At 38.7% G+C, this 15,993-nt stretch overlaps 1 protein-coding gene across 1 annotated transcript in view; it reads right to left on the reverse strand.

The window, feature by feature from the left end:
* Positions 1-15,191, reverse strand: part of LOC107843734 (DNA polymerase delta catalytic subunit) — a 27,165-nt gene extending 11,974 nt beyond the window's left edge. The window contains exons 1-17 of the mRNA XM_016688108.2: positions 14,871-15,191; positions 12,977-13,087; positions 12,287-12,393; positions 12,008-12,167; positions 10,983-11,178; positions 10,752-10,887; positions 10,531-10,668; positions 6,206-6,283; positions 5,714-5,805; positions 4,729-4,795; positions 4,550-4,621; positions 2,890-2,976; positions 2,201-2,320; positions 2,006-2,104; positions 1,646-1,753; positions 1,421-1,516; positions 636-701 (exon numbers count right to left, since the gene is read on the reverse strand). Of these exons, the coding sequence (XP_016543594.2) occupies positions 636-701; positions 1,421-1,516; positions 1,646-1,753; positions 2,006-2,104; positions 2,201-2,320; positions 2,890-2,976; positions 4,550-4,621; positions 4,729-4,795; positions 5,714-5,805; positions 6,206-6,283; positions 10,531-10,668; positions 10,752-10,887; positions 10,983-11,178; positions 12,008-12,167; positions 12,287-12,393; positions 12,977-13,087; positions 14,871-15,132 (1,995 nt within the window). The 5' untranslated portion in view covers positions 15,133-15,191. The remainder of the gene's footprint in view (positions 1-635; positions 702-1,420; positions 1,517-1,645; positions 1,754-2,005; positions 2,105-2,200; positions 2,321-2,889; positions 2,977-4,549; positions 4,622-4,728; positions 4,796-5,713; positions 5,806-6,205; positions 6,284-10,530; positions 10,669-10,751; positions 10,888-10,982; positions 11,179-12,007; positions 12,168-12,286; positions 12,394-12,976; positions 13,088-14,870) is intronic.
* Positions 15,192-15,993: the final 802 nt, after the last annotated feature.

The raw sequence follows: 15,993 nt of genomic DNA on the forward strand, positions 1-15,993 counted from the left end.
TGTTCATTTAACTACAAGCAAATACGAACAAAAGCTAGACATGAATTCTGCATTGTTCAACAGCATCTAATACTGGTGTTAAGGGAATAAGATGCTCAGTGCAAGGATGTGAATACGTAAAAATATACACCAAGTGCTTGGTTGCATTAGTGAAACACTGAAAAATGAAAAGAGTAAGAATTCCTTTTACCCCTTGCTAGAAAAGGAAAATTTTAGAGCCATTAAATCTAGTGAAAGGAGGGCATTATTGAGTGTACCTTCTTTCTATATACAAACAAAAGGAAATGTAAGAAAAAAGTTAAAAGTCCTATTTCACAATCAACAATCAAGTATCCTGATTTAACCAAAACAAAACAGATATTGGATTCTCTATGCTTATTTAACTCTCTTATTTCTTGTCCCTTTCCCATAAAAGTGAATCATCTGAGATATATATTCATATTCTGACTGAATATTATCTTTAGATGTGGAGGACTGATGTCCTTGATTATCCCCAAAGCTAGTTGGTTCAAAAAGCACCCCCAATAAATCCAGAATGGAACTTCTTTCAAACACCAAGATTGAACACCAATATAAAGCAAATATGCTAATAGGGAACGCAGAAACAACATAGATCATAAAAATTTAGTGCACACCTTTAAATCTGCTTTTGCTCTTTTACGAGCAGCTAATAGCTCTTCAAGAATTTCCGGAAGTATTCCCTGACAAAAAAAGAATTAAATTATCATAATCGAAACAAGAACATAAGTGCCAGAATCAAGCCACTTGGATAAGAGGAGGTTGCTCGGATGGTAAGCACCCTCCACTTTCAACCTTGAAGTTGTGGTTCGAGTCACCAAAGAATGGATCTTGAGTCGAACTCAACCCCAAAAGCTAGCTCAAAAAAGGATGATTGTCCAAGTCCATATAAGGAGACCAACTATCCATCCCTTTTCCGATGTGGGACTCTTAACACTTTCCCGCATGCCTAGACCTTATTAACCAGAGCAAGGACAATATAATATGGGACCCAACATCGGTGAACAAAGAATTGGAATGGGTCTGGCTCTGATACCATGTAAAGAATGGATCTTGAACCTAACTCAACCCCGCTCTTGGGGTGTGAGTTAGGCCCAAGACCTAATTTTACATGGTATTAGAGCAGGACCCATCCCATTTAATGTTGGGACCCCAAACTTAAAAGGGACCACACACCAGATGTCTAGTCCTGGGAGTGAGGTGGGGTGTTAAAGAATAAGAAAAAGTCTCACATTGGTGGTTAATGAGATGATGGTCTCTTTAAAAAGGCTTGGGCAATCCTCTCCCTTTGAGTTAGCTTTTGGGGTGTGAGTTAGGCCCAAAGTTTGCAAGTGAAAAGGTGGGAGCTCCTAGGGAGGGGTGAACCAAAATGTAAAAAAGAAAATATACCAGTTATGTTTACCTTCTGTAAATTTGACTTGACAAATGTTTCACCAGAAGGGGTCTTGTTGACGCACTCTGGAGGGAGGTTCAGTTTGCGAACCTCTTCAGGAGTTACCTAGACAGGACGGAAGAAAACCACTGGAAGCATTAACGTGAAGATCTTGATGCTCAGCACTTAATTATAAGGCTTCACCAACATCAATAGAACATTCAGCATGGTCAATACTCGAACAAGAACACTTACCAGCGTGCAGTAACATAAATTATATGCCATCATAATTGATGGATATAGAGATGCAAAATCCAATGTTGCAATTGGCTTCTCATAAAAACCAGTTCGGGCCTCCAAAACCTGTGTACAGATATTTTTGACAGGAAAAAAATACACAAGAGTCAAGACATACAGGTAGTACCTTTAACCTAAGAAATCAACATTAAAGGAAATAAAAGGTGTGTGATGTCAAGATTAATCCTCCAAGCATACGTTTAACAAAAGTAATATACCATAAATAAGGCTTAGCAAAACAGGAACTTTGCATGCGCTAACTTATCTTTACAAGGTAAAATATCCAGCTATATGATACACAAACACTTATTCACAAACCGTTGCGCCCTCAAATGTTCCTTGTTCCGATCCAGCCTGTTTTGCATTTGGTATGACAAGATTCTTTTGCTTCGCCTTCCTTAAAAGTTGAGAAAGCACCTGAAGATAGGGGAGAATCAAAGAATTTAAGATTAAGAACTTCATTAAGTGAACAAAATTTTCACCAGTGGAAAATGAAGCAAGTTCAGGACCAACCTTAATGCTTTGCCCTCTTGATAGAAGAAAAGATATAGGTACACCAGTGACTCGAGCCATCTCCACATAGTTATAAATGAACATTAATTTATCCAAAAGCCGTTGTGGGAGATAAGCATCCTGTAATGGAAGTAAGGCATACAGTTTTCTTGTTAAATGAGAATGAATATGCACATCAGCAAATAACATTTCCATCCAAACTCATCTACAATTTTAATCACTACATTTTATTAGCCATTCGCCAAAACTACCCATTGATCATTGTCTACATGAAACAATCAATACGTCCAACTATTTTGAAAAAGATGACAGAGGTGTATCAATGTTTGGCATAATCCAAATCAAACCATAGTTTTATCTTTATTGACCACTAGGTCACATCTTTGAATGTTGTAATCAGTATCTTCTTGATGATAACGATGATATTATATTTGTTTTTTTACATACAAATATCTTTCAAGTGGAGCATTCTACACCAAAGGGGTGTTGCTATAAGCATTAAGAAATTTTAAATTAAATATTTTTGGAGCAGAATTTATGTGTATATCACCCATCTAAAGAAAATTGTATGCAAATCCAAAGCCATAAAAAAATCTTAAAAGAACTAAATGTTCTATGAAATAAGTAATACTCAGCACACAATAAAATCCAATTCAGTAATATCCTTCAAGCGGAACGGAATAATACACCTTTAGACAATATACAGCAAGCCGCCTCCTAGTTTCTGAGTTCCCATTTTGAAGATCTGATATAATTGAATGATGGACATCTTCTTTCTGCAGGAGTAGCAGTAGTATTAGAGAAAAAAAGTACTCACTCTAAACAACACAAGCATATTCAATAGGAAGATAGAGAAACAAGACAAATGAACAGACTATGGGCATAAAAGAACATGAAGGAAAACAAAGGTATAAAAGACCCCTACATCACAATTCTCAGATTGCACCGAATCCAATGATATTTTAGTAATAAAGGTCAAACAATAAGATTAAGATCTAAGTTGCGCAGACTCTTCACTTTTGATGTCGCACCCTTGTCGGATTCTCCAAATACACTAGTTTTGCCGAATCCAACACGCACACGTTGACATTTTCGAAGAGCCCGAGCAACATAGATTAAGATGTCTTCCTTTCTGCCCCACCAGATAAAGATCTCAAATCAAACTTCACAATAAATTACAGAATAAAAATAATATGGAACTTATTAAAAGAATGCACTGGAGCTAGAAAGAGAGGGCAAATGATGGGCGATAAATGAAAGTGTAGACTTCTTAGATGATTTGGCACTTCCATGTTACTTTTTATGGTCACTCTAAACAACAATTCTATTGAATAGGGGATCTCCTCATTGGATCTTTGATTAATTGCTCCCTTTTTTAATTCCTAAAAGAGCTCTTCCATTTGTTTCTCTCCATATCAACACAAGACACAAAGAGGGGCAAGTTCCCCAACTCCTCCTTGCTCATGTCCAATCTTCTTTCGCTCCATCTGGCAATGCTTCCATTGCATCTTGGCAGCAGAAAATAGACACCAAAGAAAATATGAAATACTTAGACTCAATTAAATTTAAGATGCTTTATTCAATGGTACTTGAGGTTGTTATGTGATAGCTGGTAGCCAGACCATATTGTAGTTACCCATTTCTCCCCATAAATATGTGCTGTGGTGAATGGAAAAGGATCAGATTTTAGTACATGCACTTGCAGGAAAAAAATCATAACTCTTTACACATGTTTCTTGCACATAATTGAGTGTTTCCTCTGTTCATTAATGATTTCAAGGTCAGAATCACAGATTTTTTTCTTTTCTAACTCATGCAGATCAACCACAGCTGCCGCCATTAATTTCACAATCGACATGACAGAATAAAAACAGAAAGCTAACAAGTATACATGTAATCCTTCAAGCTAACCAACCCTGTACACAAGGAAATTACATAGCATAACCACAAGGCCTACTTATGTTATACTTAAATATACATGCGCAATGGCCCTAATGGAATAACTCAAACTTGGCTATCAACATAAGTAGAGATGTGGTATGGATGGAATCCTTCCAACTTTAATCAAAAGTCACAAGTTCGAGCACTAGAAATGAAGAAGCTCCTGGTAGGGAGTGCTTCACCTATAGTGGATCCTACACACAGAGTCCAATCAATTGGACCAGTGAGTTTAAGATACCGGATGCATAAAGTAAAAAATAAAGAGCATTGAAGTTTTGAATACAAACAAGAGCCCATAAAGGGTCACAGCTCAAAATCATGTATAAATGTACTCGCAGAAGGTACAATGTTGTAGACAGATGTAGGAGTATGAGACGAAAAACTATAGATAGAAGAGAAAAATCTAACCTGCTCGTTAAGAAAATGTGCTGAGACAGAATTTAGTGAGTAAGAACTTAGCTTATAATCCCTCTGCACAGCCTGCGAAACAAGAGAATAACTGATTTAGTGACATTTGTTGTTTTCCTGGCAAATTTCTTTGTACAGCAATTAAAACAGGTGTTAGCTACAGCCATAATGAACAAAACCTGAAATAAATCAAATTTGACTCTCCCTTCGATTGTTATTTCTTTACTTTCCCTTGTTCCATGCTGTCTGCAACACAAAACACATATATCAGTCCACAGCTTCTCAAGTTTTTTGGGATAAATTCAGGTTCACTAAACGCAAAACTCAGTTGCATGTATTTGTCACGCCCTTAACTCAGTCCATCAAAAAAACTGGTTGATATTTGGCCCAAATTGACCCATGAGAATTTTTGTCAAAATATTTTCATAAGGACATTTTTATTTGATGTGTATATATAGCTCTAATAAAGGAGGGAAATAGTTTTATTAGGTAATAAAAAATTATAAGAGAACAAATAAAGAAATTAAAACTAAGTAAGAATTGGGTGGGTTGGGTTGTGACCCATCTTTTAGCCCAATTCAGCCAAAATAACTATCGGGCGGGTTATTTTATTAACTCACCCCATTTTGACCTGTCCAAATTCAACAAACCCACCCATTTGACACCCTAATCACAAACAATTAAATGAAGAATGATCGGGATCAATATAGCCTTGGGGAAATTTGCTTTATGATCACAAGCAACTAGTTGGAGACTGATATAAGAGTTTCAGTAGTGTGAAATTTTGGGAAAGTTTGAATTAAGAAGCGCTATGATTCCACCTTTGGAGATAAACAATGCTCTAGGAGGCAACATATGGAGATCTCAATAACTCCACTTTATGTCTATTACAAGGAGAAATATCAGAAAGGTTCTGATAAGCGGCAGCTAATTGGAACATGTTTTAGGTTAGTATTAAAATGCCATATTTCAGAAATCACAGATAGTGATGGAATATAAATGCAAACTGAACAGACCAATGGTTCATACAAGAGTCAACAGACAGACACCAAATGAAAAAGAATGTCGTTCAGTACTGATGGTATTTTCACCTACAGATGAAGTAGAAGCCTAAAAGTACTTCTACACGAACAGAAGATAACAAATAAAAAGATATAATATGACCTTGAAGAAAAGGTTGCATCTTTTACACGAACCCTGCTGTTTCTGATGCGTCCAAGCACAGGAAATTCTGCCATCCCTAAGACTTCAGCTCTCTGATATGAAGATAAAATGCCTTAAGTAGCTCAACAATACACATGGAACAACAAACTTGACCTAGCCTTACCCAATCTCTATTGGGATGGGAAGAAACCATTTTTTCCACTACAGTACCACCATCAGCTTCACAGCTAAACCGCAAGTTATCAGGTAGTGCTTTCCTTTACTTCTGCCAATGGATTTTTTGAACTCCTCATCTCTTACTCCAATTAATAATGAAGAAATAACATTTTTGGTTACTACATTAACTAACCTACCATTAGGCTTGCCTAGCAAATCTTTAGCTCTCATTTCATTGTTTTGGAGCCATTGTTTAAACAGGGAACTACATAAGAAGCTCGCTACCCGGAATATAATACCTTTTACCAATAAAATAAGAATGAAGAAGCTCATTACCCTGATGAGATACGGCAAATCAAAGTTGCAGATATTATATCCAATTATTATATCAGGGTCCACTTCACGGATAAGGTTCTGCAAGTCAAAAGAAAATAAAAGAAAAAAGTAAGTTGGTACTCTGGGATAGTTTTACACAATTGTACAAACTAATGTATGAGAGAATGAAATGGCATATCCAAACACCCTTTATTCATATTAACAGCACCAATCAACAAAGTTCATATGGCAAGTAAGGCAAGTGTAAATAGCCCATAAAAATTTAATTTGCATTTTTATTTCTAACTTCTTCTTTTTTCCATGGGATTTGCGTGGGATTTTCGTTGCCTGTAATTTGCATGGGATTTTCTATCTGTTATTTGGATTTCTAGTAGTTGTTGTTCTTAAAATTTGGATATAGTGTGTGCTTTGAGGGTGTCTTTATTGTCTTGCTGTTTTTGAACCTCTTATGTTGCTTCATATTATTTATCATATTATCTCCTGTATCTTGACTTGCGTGTCTGCTATAGTATATTCGTGACTTGCACCGCTCCTTATTAATTGTTTGGCTGTCCTTGGTGCCAGGCCATTAGTGTGCTCTATTTTTCTTACTGTTAGTTTTGTCCTTACCTTGGTTTTGTTTTTTTTCTACCTATTTGAGTTTAGTTTTGTTTCTTGAGTATTTCTTCTAATTTGTGTGAGCCTTGTATTTCCTGCTGCTGCTTTGTTACTACCATTGTTTATATTTTCTTATATTTTCTGGTAGTAGTGGCTATGGGCGTTGATGGTTGGGGCGGGGGCTGTTGTAGGGGCGGGGGTGGGAGGGAGGCTAAGGTTTGGCCTCAGGGGCGGTAGAGGAAGACGTGTTGATAGAGTTGGTAGGCTGAGGGTTGGGTCTTGGAATATAGGGACTTCAGGGTAAGTCCACAGAGCTTGTGAAGATTCTTAGAAAGAGGAGGATTAATATTGCGTGTGTTCAAGAGACCAAGTGGGTAGGGTCTAAGGCTAGGGATGTGGATGGTTACAAGCTTTGGTACTCTGGGAGCTGGAGTTGGCATCTTAGTAGACGAAGAGCTTAGAGGGCAGGTAGTAGAGGTAAAGAGGATCAGCAATAGGTTGATGACTATTAAGTTGGTCATTGGGGAGTTTACCCTGAACGTGTGTAGTGCTTATGCGCCGCAAGTGGGCTTGGATGGGGAGGAGAAGATGCGGTTTTGGGAGGCTTTGGATGAGATGGTGAGAGGCGTGCCTAGCTCGGAGAAGATTGTTGTAGCAGGAGATTTCAATGGCCACATCGGGGCGTTACCGGGAAGCTTTGGTGATGTACATGGTGATTTTGGTTTTGGAAAAAGAAATGAAGAGGGGGCTACTCTATTGGATTTTGCGAGGTCCTTTGGGCTGGTGGTGGTGAACTCGGGCTTCCCGAAAAAGGACGATCACCTAATCACCTTCCGAAGCGCGATAGCCAAGACCCAGATTGACTTTTTGTTGCTTAGGAAAGGGGATAGGGCGTTGTGTAAGGACTGTAAGGTCATCCCGAGTGAGAATCTTTCGACCCAGTATAGGCTCTTGGTTATGGATTTGGGTACAAAGAAGGATAGGAAGAGAAGGGGTGAGGAGTGTAGACTTAGAATTAAGTGAGGCGTCTTGACGCCAGTGAATGCGTGGGAGATAGGGGAGAAGTTGGTGGGAATAGGGGTGTGGGAGTATAGGGGGGGCGTGGATAGTATGTGGGATAGGGTGGCTAAGTGCATCAGGGAGAATGCTAGTGAGGTGTTGGGTGTTTCTAGGGGCCGGGCCGGGCATCATCGGGGGGATTGGTGGTGGAATGAAGAGGTTAAGAAGAAAATGGAGACCAAGAAAGGGGTGTATGCTAAGTTGGTTGAGAATAAGGACGAAGAAGAGAAGCGGGTAAAAAGGAAAGAGTACAAGTTAGCTAGGAAGGAGGCTAAGTTAGCGGTTACGGCGGCTAAGACGGCAGCATTTGAGATCTTGTATACGGGGTTACAGGAGAAAGGAGGGAAAAAAAGTTGTTTAGACTCGCTAAGGCTAGGGAGAGGAAGGATCGTGACCTCGATCAGGTGAAGTGCATTAAGGGGGAGGACGGTACAGTGTTGGTGGAGGACGGCCACGTTAAGAATAGATGGCGGTCGTATTTTCATAGGCTCTTGAATGACGAGGGGGAGAGGGGGATAGAGCTATTGGGTTAGGGGAGCTGGAGCACTCAGAGGAGTGTCGAGATTTTAGTTATTGTAGACGTTTTAAGGTAGAGGAGGTTAGAGAGACTGTTGGCAGGATGTGAAGGGGTAGGGCGACGGGGCCTGATGAGATACCTGTGGAGTTTTGGAAGTTTTCTGGCGAGGTTGGTTTAAGGTGGTTGACTGGATTGTTTAACGGAATTTTCAAGACGGCGAAAATGCCCGAGGTTTGGACGTGGAGTATTATGATCCCTTTTTATAAGAACAAGGGTGACATTCAGAGTTACAATAACTATAGGGGTATTAAGTTATTGAGTCACTCTATGAAGATTTGGGAGAGAGTGATCGAGGTGAGGCTGAGACGGATAGTGTCTATTTCGGAGAACTAGTTTGGATTTATGCCTGGCCGCTCGACGACGGAGGCAATTCACCTGGTACGAAGGCTGGTGGAACAGTATAGGGAAAGGAAGAAAGACCTACACATGGTGTTTATCGACTTGGAGAAAGCATACGACAAAGTCCCCAGGGAGGTGCTTTGGAGATGCTTGGAGGTGAGTGGAGTCCCGGTGGCATATATCAGAGCAATTAAGGATATGTATGATGGAGCTAAAACTCAGGTGAGGATGGCGGGAGGAGACTCAGAGCATTTCACTGTCTTGACAGGATTGCATCAGGAATCTACTCTTAGTCCCTTTTTGTTTGCTTTGGTGATGGATGTATTGACGCGGCGTATTCAAGGAGAGGTGCCTTGGTGTATGCTTTTTGCAGATGATGTAGTTTTGATTGATGAGACGCGGGGGGTGTGAATGACAAATTAGAGGTGTGGAGACAAACTCTTGAGTCTAAAGGGTTCAGGTTGAGTAGCAGCAAGACAGAGTATTTGGAATGCAAGTTTAATGATGTGAGGCTGGAGAATGAGGTGGTAGTGAAGTTGGAATCATAGGTGGTATGTAAGAGGGATAGTTTCAAGTATCTCGGGTCCGTGATTCAGGGTAACGGTGAGATTGACGAGGATGTCTGGCACCGTATTGGAGCGGGATGGATGAAGTGGAAGCTCGTTACGGGGGTGTTGTGTGATAAAAAGGTGTCGCCCAAGCTTAAAGGCAAATTCTACAGGGTGGCAGTTCGTTCGGCCATGTTTTATGGAGCGGAGTGTTGGCCAGTTAAGAACTCCCACATTCAAAAAATGAAGGTGGAGGAAATGCAGATGTTGCGTTGGATGTATGGGATAACTAGGGGGATAGAGTTCGGAATGAGACTATCAGGGAGAAGGTTGGTGTGACTGCAGTGGAGAATAAGATGCGGGAAGTCCGATTGAGATGGTTCGGACATGTGATGAGGAGGGGCATGGATGCCCCGATTCGTAGGTGTGAGAGGCTACCTGTGGATGGTTTTAGGAGGCGTAGGGGTAGGCCGAAAAAATACTGGGGAGAGGTGATTAGGCAGGACATGGAGCAGTTACAGCTCACTAAGGACATGACCCAAGATAGGAAGACCTGGAAGACGCGAATTAGGGTAGAAGGCTAGGGTCAGTTTGGGTCGCTAGTGCAGGGAATTACTTGGTGGGGGTATTATTCTTGTTATAATACTTTGTTTCATGCTTTATTACGAATCTGTTTATTTTTCTCTGTTTACTATTACTAATGGGTGTCGTATTTATGTTATGCCATCTTGTTCCATGCTTTCCTATGAATTTGTTTAGTATTCCGTGTCTCGAGCCGGGGGTCTATCGGAAACAGCCTTTCTACTTCTTTAGAGGTAGAGGTATGGACTGCGTACATCTTACCCTCCCCAGACCTCACTATGTGGGAATACACAGGGTTTGTTGTTCTTCTTCTTCTTCTTCTTTTTCCATGATTTTAACTTCTCACTTGTCCTAATTACGTCTGTTAAGCCTTCTTCATTCTTCTGCATGTGCATTACAATCTGGAGCAGAAAACGACACGGACAATGTGAAACTCACACTAAAATAAACCGTTTATAAGGGTAACTGCCATCAGACGAAATCAAATTGAAAGAATCACTTGCTGCATACAAACAGTCTGCTTGCCTATCCCACAACCCTCCATTCCCACCACCACACAAAAAGGAAGAGAAAGGGTGGAAACTGTATCCAATTAAAATACAAATAGCAGGCAGAAATATTACCCTCCAAGCCAGCAATACTTCTTTTTCTGTGTCAAAGGACATAACATCAACCCCAACTATAGGTGAGCATGACTTAAGGGTCATCACATTCCGAATTAATGGCTGACCCTGTCCCTGTAAGGTAACCAGATTGGCCACCTAAAATGAAGTTAAAATCTTGTCAGCAACAGGACAGTATACGATATAAATTTTCCAGATATGTAGAATAAATTGTGACTAACTTGAATAATAGGGTCTTGTGTAGGCTCGGGAAAGTGCCCTTTACGACCAGCACATTCAATATCAAAACTCAATATGCGAAAGGGAGCCATCTTCGAAAATTCTCCTTCAGGAGAATGGCTGATCAAGTCAGAATATCTAAAAGAAAATGTTAAGGAAATTCAGAGTGATGATCCCATATGGATAGAAAGAATGCACCCTTAGGTCATAGATTCAATCATGCATTAGGATACAGACAATCAAACTCTAATTGACAATAGGAGAGATTCTTTGCAGCTTTCTTGTATTTCCCAACCGGAACTTCAATCCAGTTTCCACCAACAATATTGCAGTCAATCATGAAGCGAAGAGCAAAAAGAATATTACTTTCATAAGTCAGAAAGCTCTTCATACCAAGCCCTTCAATTTGAATACCTCTATCGAGAATACCTGCCACATTTTACATTTTAATCAAGTGGAAAAAGCAGGAAAAAGGGATTGGTAATAGAATCAATTCTATAAAATCAATCAGAAGTTAAACATTTTATTGCAATTCTGGTACATCCAACTATGTTGAAGAATATAACCCAAATTCTATCGAACATATCCTTCTCCATATTTCAGTTAGTGAACTTAAGTGAGAAGATTAAGGAGCAATTTCACAGGAAGCATAAGATGCAAGTATATAATTTTAAATTATGACTCAACGTGAAGTAATACACTAAAAGTTATCATGGCAAGACTGGCAAACAAAATGCCATATTAAATGTACCACAAGCCCACGCAACTGCTCAATTGAGAGACCTTTCTAAACACTTTTGGGATGAAATGGGTAATCCTAAGGACGGTCCAAGATCTTTTCAGAGCTGGGCAGGATGTAAAATGAGAAATGAACAGAGGGCATTGGAGAACCTTTCAGCTGATTTGGGTGGTTTAGCAGGAAACGATCCAGCAATACTTCAAGATCTAAACTGTTTGCAGTTTGAAACATGAATGACTTAGACAGCTAATTTCTGTTGTAATCTTAAAATATACATATGAGAAGCACGCAATGATAGAGTTCAGTAGTTTGACACAAAATTGATCAGATTTTGAATCTGGAGAGAAAATCCTATTGTACTTTCCAGCACTGTCTTAGCTCTTGATATTTCTATCAATAAAACTTTTACTACGTGTGCCTGTATGCGGCATGTGACCAAGCACAAAAGAAAAGACTAAATCAGAAAAGCAACTTTATTAAAGATACAGTATAAGTAAATAAGTGAAACAGAAAATATACCACGGCAACTGGTAACCATTGCTGGCAATGCCACTACAATCTTGAGAAAAGGCTGTGACACATGCTGTTGGTAATACATGATGCTCCTTTTCTGAACCACTTCGATGCGGCGGATAAACTTAGGGACATTGCTGTTCCTATTCGACTCTCTCATCCTACCCTACAGCAACCAACAAGAATAGTATAGCAAATGCAGCATTGGCCATTAATAAACCAAACTGGTGAAGAATGCAATCATCGCATGCTAATGCAAACAAGGCAGCAAGCAGGTCAACATACCTCAAGAACTTGGTGAAAACGGGAGATATCATCAGGGCCCATTCCAGGAGGGCAGCTGATATAGAAGTATGGTTCAAATCCATGTACATGACAACAGACACTATTTCCTAACCAGGATATAAACAGGCACTTCTTAGTAAGTGGAAGACAAGCTACGTCAACCTCAATAAATACATTAATGATAAATCCCAAGTTGCTGAGTTCCTTCGGAACTCAACTCCTCAACCTACCAAGTACCACCTCCACTTAAGCTTTTCATGTTCATTTCTAGCATCTAGTGTAATATGATAGCATAGAAAGTACTAATTTCCTTCTGTAAAGGAAACGGCACAAAATAAATAGAAACAGAAAAAAAAAAATACTACAACTAGAGAAATCCACTAAGATGCAACTTTAACTCATATTTGTACCAATATTTTATATGGTCAAGAGAAAATCTAAGTTCCAGATTGTGGTATCAGCATGCCTCACAAGCCTGCAGCACCCAGAACGCTCTAATTGATTTTAATTTTTAAAAGACTACTTCGACGATAAAAGAAACTATTCACATTTCACAACGTGCATTTATACCTATAGGAGACTATTATATTACTTGAAATGCCAGAATCATATCTTATTTTCCAGATCAATAGCACCATATCTACAACACAACAATGAGAATTGCAAATACACAAGGAAACATTGACGAACCTTCCTTGGTGACCCCAAAGATTCTTAAAATGGCAGCCTGACCAGAAGAAGTAGGCAGCAATTCTTTATGGCTGTCTCCAATAATGTAGTCAATTTCCAGCTGCTGAAACGCTGAGAAAGGACCACCAAATTTCAACAGAACTTTCAGAATGCAAATGTTAAAGTTAGAACTTATTGAAATAATTGAACTATTTTGGCACCTTTATGTTACCTAACAATATACCTTCTTATTTCAGTGAATTATTATATATATCCACATGTACATCTTTCCCTCAACTCAATATACAAACTTTTTTTTCGGATAAATCAAAAAGCTTCATTAATAAACACCAGGTAGGTGTCGAAAGATAAGTACAAGACATGCATGTGACTCTGCTTAAGTCATACATTGTCCTCCCTTCATCAAGTGTAACAACGTTAATAAGATTCCAGATGACTACATGAGCTCAGGAACTAAAATAATTGTTGCTCCAAGAGCACAAAAGGACTTCAAAACTTTTATAATACATTAAATGAACACACTAATATCACTTAAATCAAACAAAAATCCACACAAATTGTTGAAAAGAGCAGTCGATCCAGGGCTACTCCGCACCCGCTGACTTGACATCCTTTGTAAGAAAAGCTTAAGACCAAAGAAACAACTTCAGAAACCCTAAACTATGAAGTGGATTTGAGCTCCATGAGATCTCAGGTTCAATTCCTAGACGAAGCAAAAAACACTGGGTGATTTCTTTCCATCTGCTCTAGCCTTGGTGGACCGGTAACTGATGCTAGTGGACGTGAAGCAAAGGCGAAGCTAGGGGTGGCAATTGGCAGGTTGAGTCAAATTTAGGTGGGTCAAGACCCAACCCGACCCAAAGTTGTTTGGGTCAAAACAGATTAGAACCCAACCCTCCCAATTTTTACTAAGTTTTAATTGCTTTATATGTTCTTTTATACATTTTTAGTACCGAATAAAATTATTCTTTTCTTTATTATGGCTATATATAACATATCAAACTAAAAAAGAAAACCTCTTTAAAATATTTTTACATGATTTCTCAAAAATCAATTCGGGTTATATATCAACCCAATTTATTAATGGGTTGAGCTAATAAATGGATGAGTTAATAACCAACTCAAACTTGAATGGGTTGGGTGGGTTGAGTTTGATTTTGCCACCTCTAGGTGAAGCCAGGTAGTAGTCGGGCCCCCTTCAACGGAGAATTGCACTATTTATATAAGGTTAAAATTATTTTTGTATGTATATAAAATAGATGTTGGACCATTTTCATGCATTTACTTTTCCATATTTTGAACCCCCTCAATGAAGATTTTGGCTCCGCCACTGGGTGCTAGGTATCCAGTTGAATTAGTAAGGTGAGCACAAGCTGGTCCGAACACTATGGCTATCAAAAAAAGAAAGGACCAAAGAAAAAACTACAGAAACCCTAAACATCCAGCGCTATGATTAAGACATCGTAATCCAAATTCACCAAATAAATCAAAAAAAAATTGGATAAACACAAAAAATGAGCACCCCGAACAAAATTGTCTATAAATTAACCCAAAAAAACATGAATTCAAAAATTAAGCATAAAAAAATTGAATTTTGTGTATGAGAGATGTAAGCTTGAGAGAGAGAACGTTTTCACTTCTTTGTGGGAGTGGGAGGTGGCAAGTATCCCGTGGAATTAGTCGAGGAGCTCAAAATGGCCCAGACACCACGGTTATCAAACGAAACAACTAAAAGAACACTACACATTCAGCACCACAGTTGACACAGCCTAATCCAAATTCACCAAATAAGCCGATTAAACTGTGAAAACACGAAAAGCGAGCTCCAGGAACAAAATTGCATTAAATTAACCAAAAAAAAAGGACATAAATTCAAAAATTACAATTTTCTTACATATGCTTTGTGTATGAGAGACGTAAGCTTGAGAAAGCGGCGGACGTTTCCACTTCTGAAGACGCTCGTTAAGCGCATGACTCTCTTCGAGTTCGCGAAGGACAGCTGAATCTTCTTCGTACTGAAGCAATGTCTCTTCGAGGAAAACATCTTCGTCTAGGTCTTCTTCTTCCATTGCGGCGTGGTGTTTTTGCGGCGGCTGAGGTGACGGTGTCTCCTCCGCAGCCTGCGCCGATCGCTTCCGTGATTTGCCGTTGTTCATGGTGGTGGTTCGCCGGAGTTTGGGGAAGTGAGGGTTTAGGGAGTTGTAGGTAGGGGGAAATTCCCGCCAGTTTATGGGGTTATATAGGGGAAATAGAGGGAAAAGTTGAATTATCGTTTTGGTACCTATTGTTTCATCAATGTCAATGTGGTCCCTGAAGATATGGGATTAATTTGATTTAGTCCTCAGAATTTGGGAAAATGTTAATTATATCCTCACGTTAAGGAGGTTATTTTTAAGAAAAAGTATTTGTTCTTCAACACATTTAGGGGTGTGCATCGGTCGGTTCGGTTTGATTTTATATATTATCGATTCGGTTTGTCGGTTTTTTATTTTTAAATATGTTAAACCAATAACCAAACCAATAAGATATTTTTTATCAGTTTATCGGTTTTAATCCTTAAAGATTCGATTTTCGGTTTAACCGATAAGAAAATATTCATAAAATAGAAATAGTAGTAACTAACATGAAGAAAAAAAAAATCTTAATTGCCACAATTAAATACTATTATAGATTTTATAATAAACCTAGGAGAAAAGACTCAACAAGAAAATACAAAAATATTAAAAACTCTAGAGATATTAGAAGACCTGCAAAACAAACAAAAGAAATTGTTAGATAAAATAGAATTAAATTTTGATTTCCTAAAAAATCAACAAACAGAATTAGAAAAGAAATTCAAAGATTTTATTAATAAAGACAAAGGTAATTTGAAAAATCTTGAAATAAGGCTAGTATTACAAGAGATACAAAAAGAAATTAATCAAATAAAAAATATAATACTCTCATGAATGATGTACTACAAGATAAATTCTATCTAGCAATATTACAAAAGGCAGCACAGATCCAATCAAATTCCG

This window comes from Capsicum annuum, chromosome 10 (genome assembly GCF_002878395.1).
Source record: "Capsicum annuum cultivar UCD-10X-F1 chromosome 10, UCD10Xv1.1, whole genome shotgun sequence".
In the NCBI taxonomy this organism is placed as follows: Eukaryota; Viridiplantae; Streptophyta; class Magnoliopsida; order Solanales; family Solanaceae; genus Capsicum; species Capsicum annuum.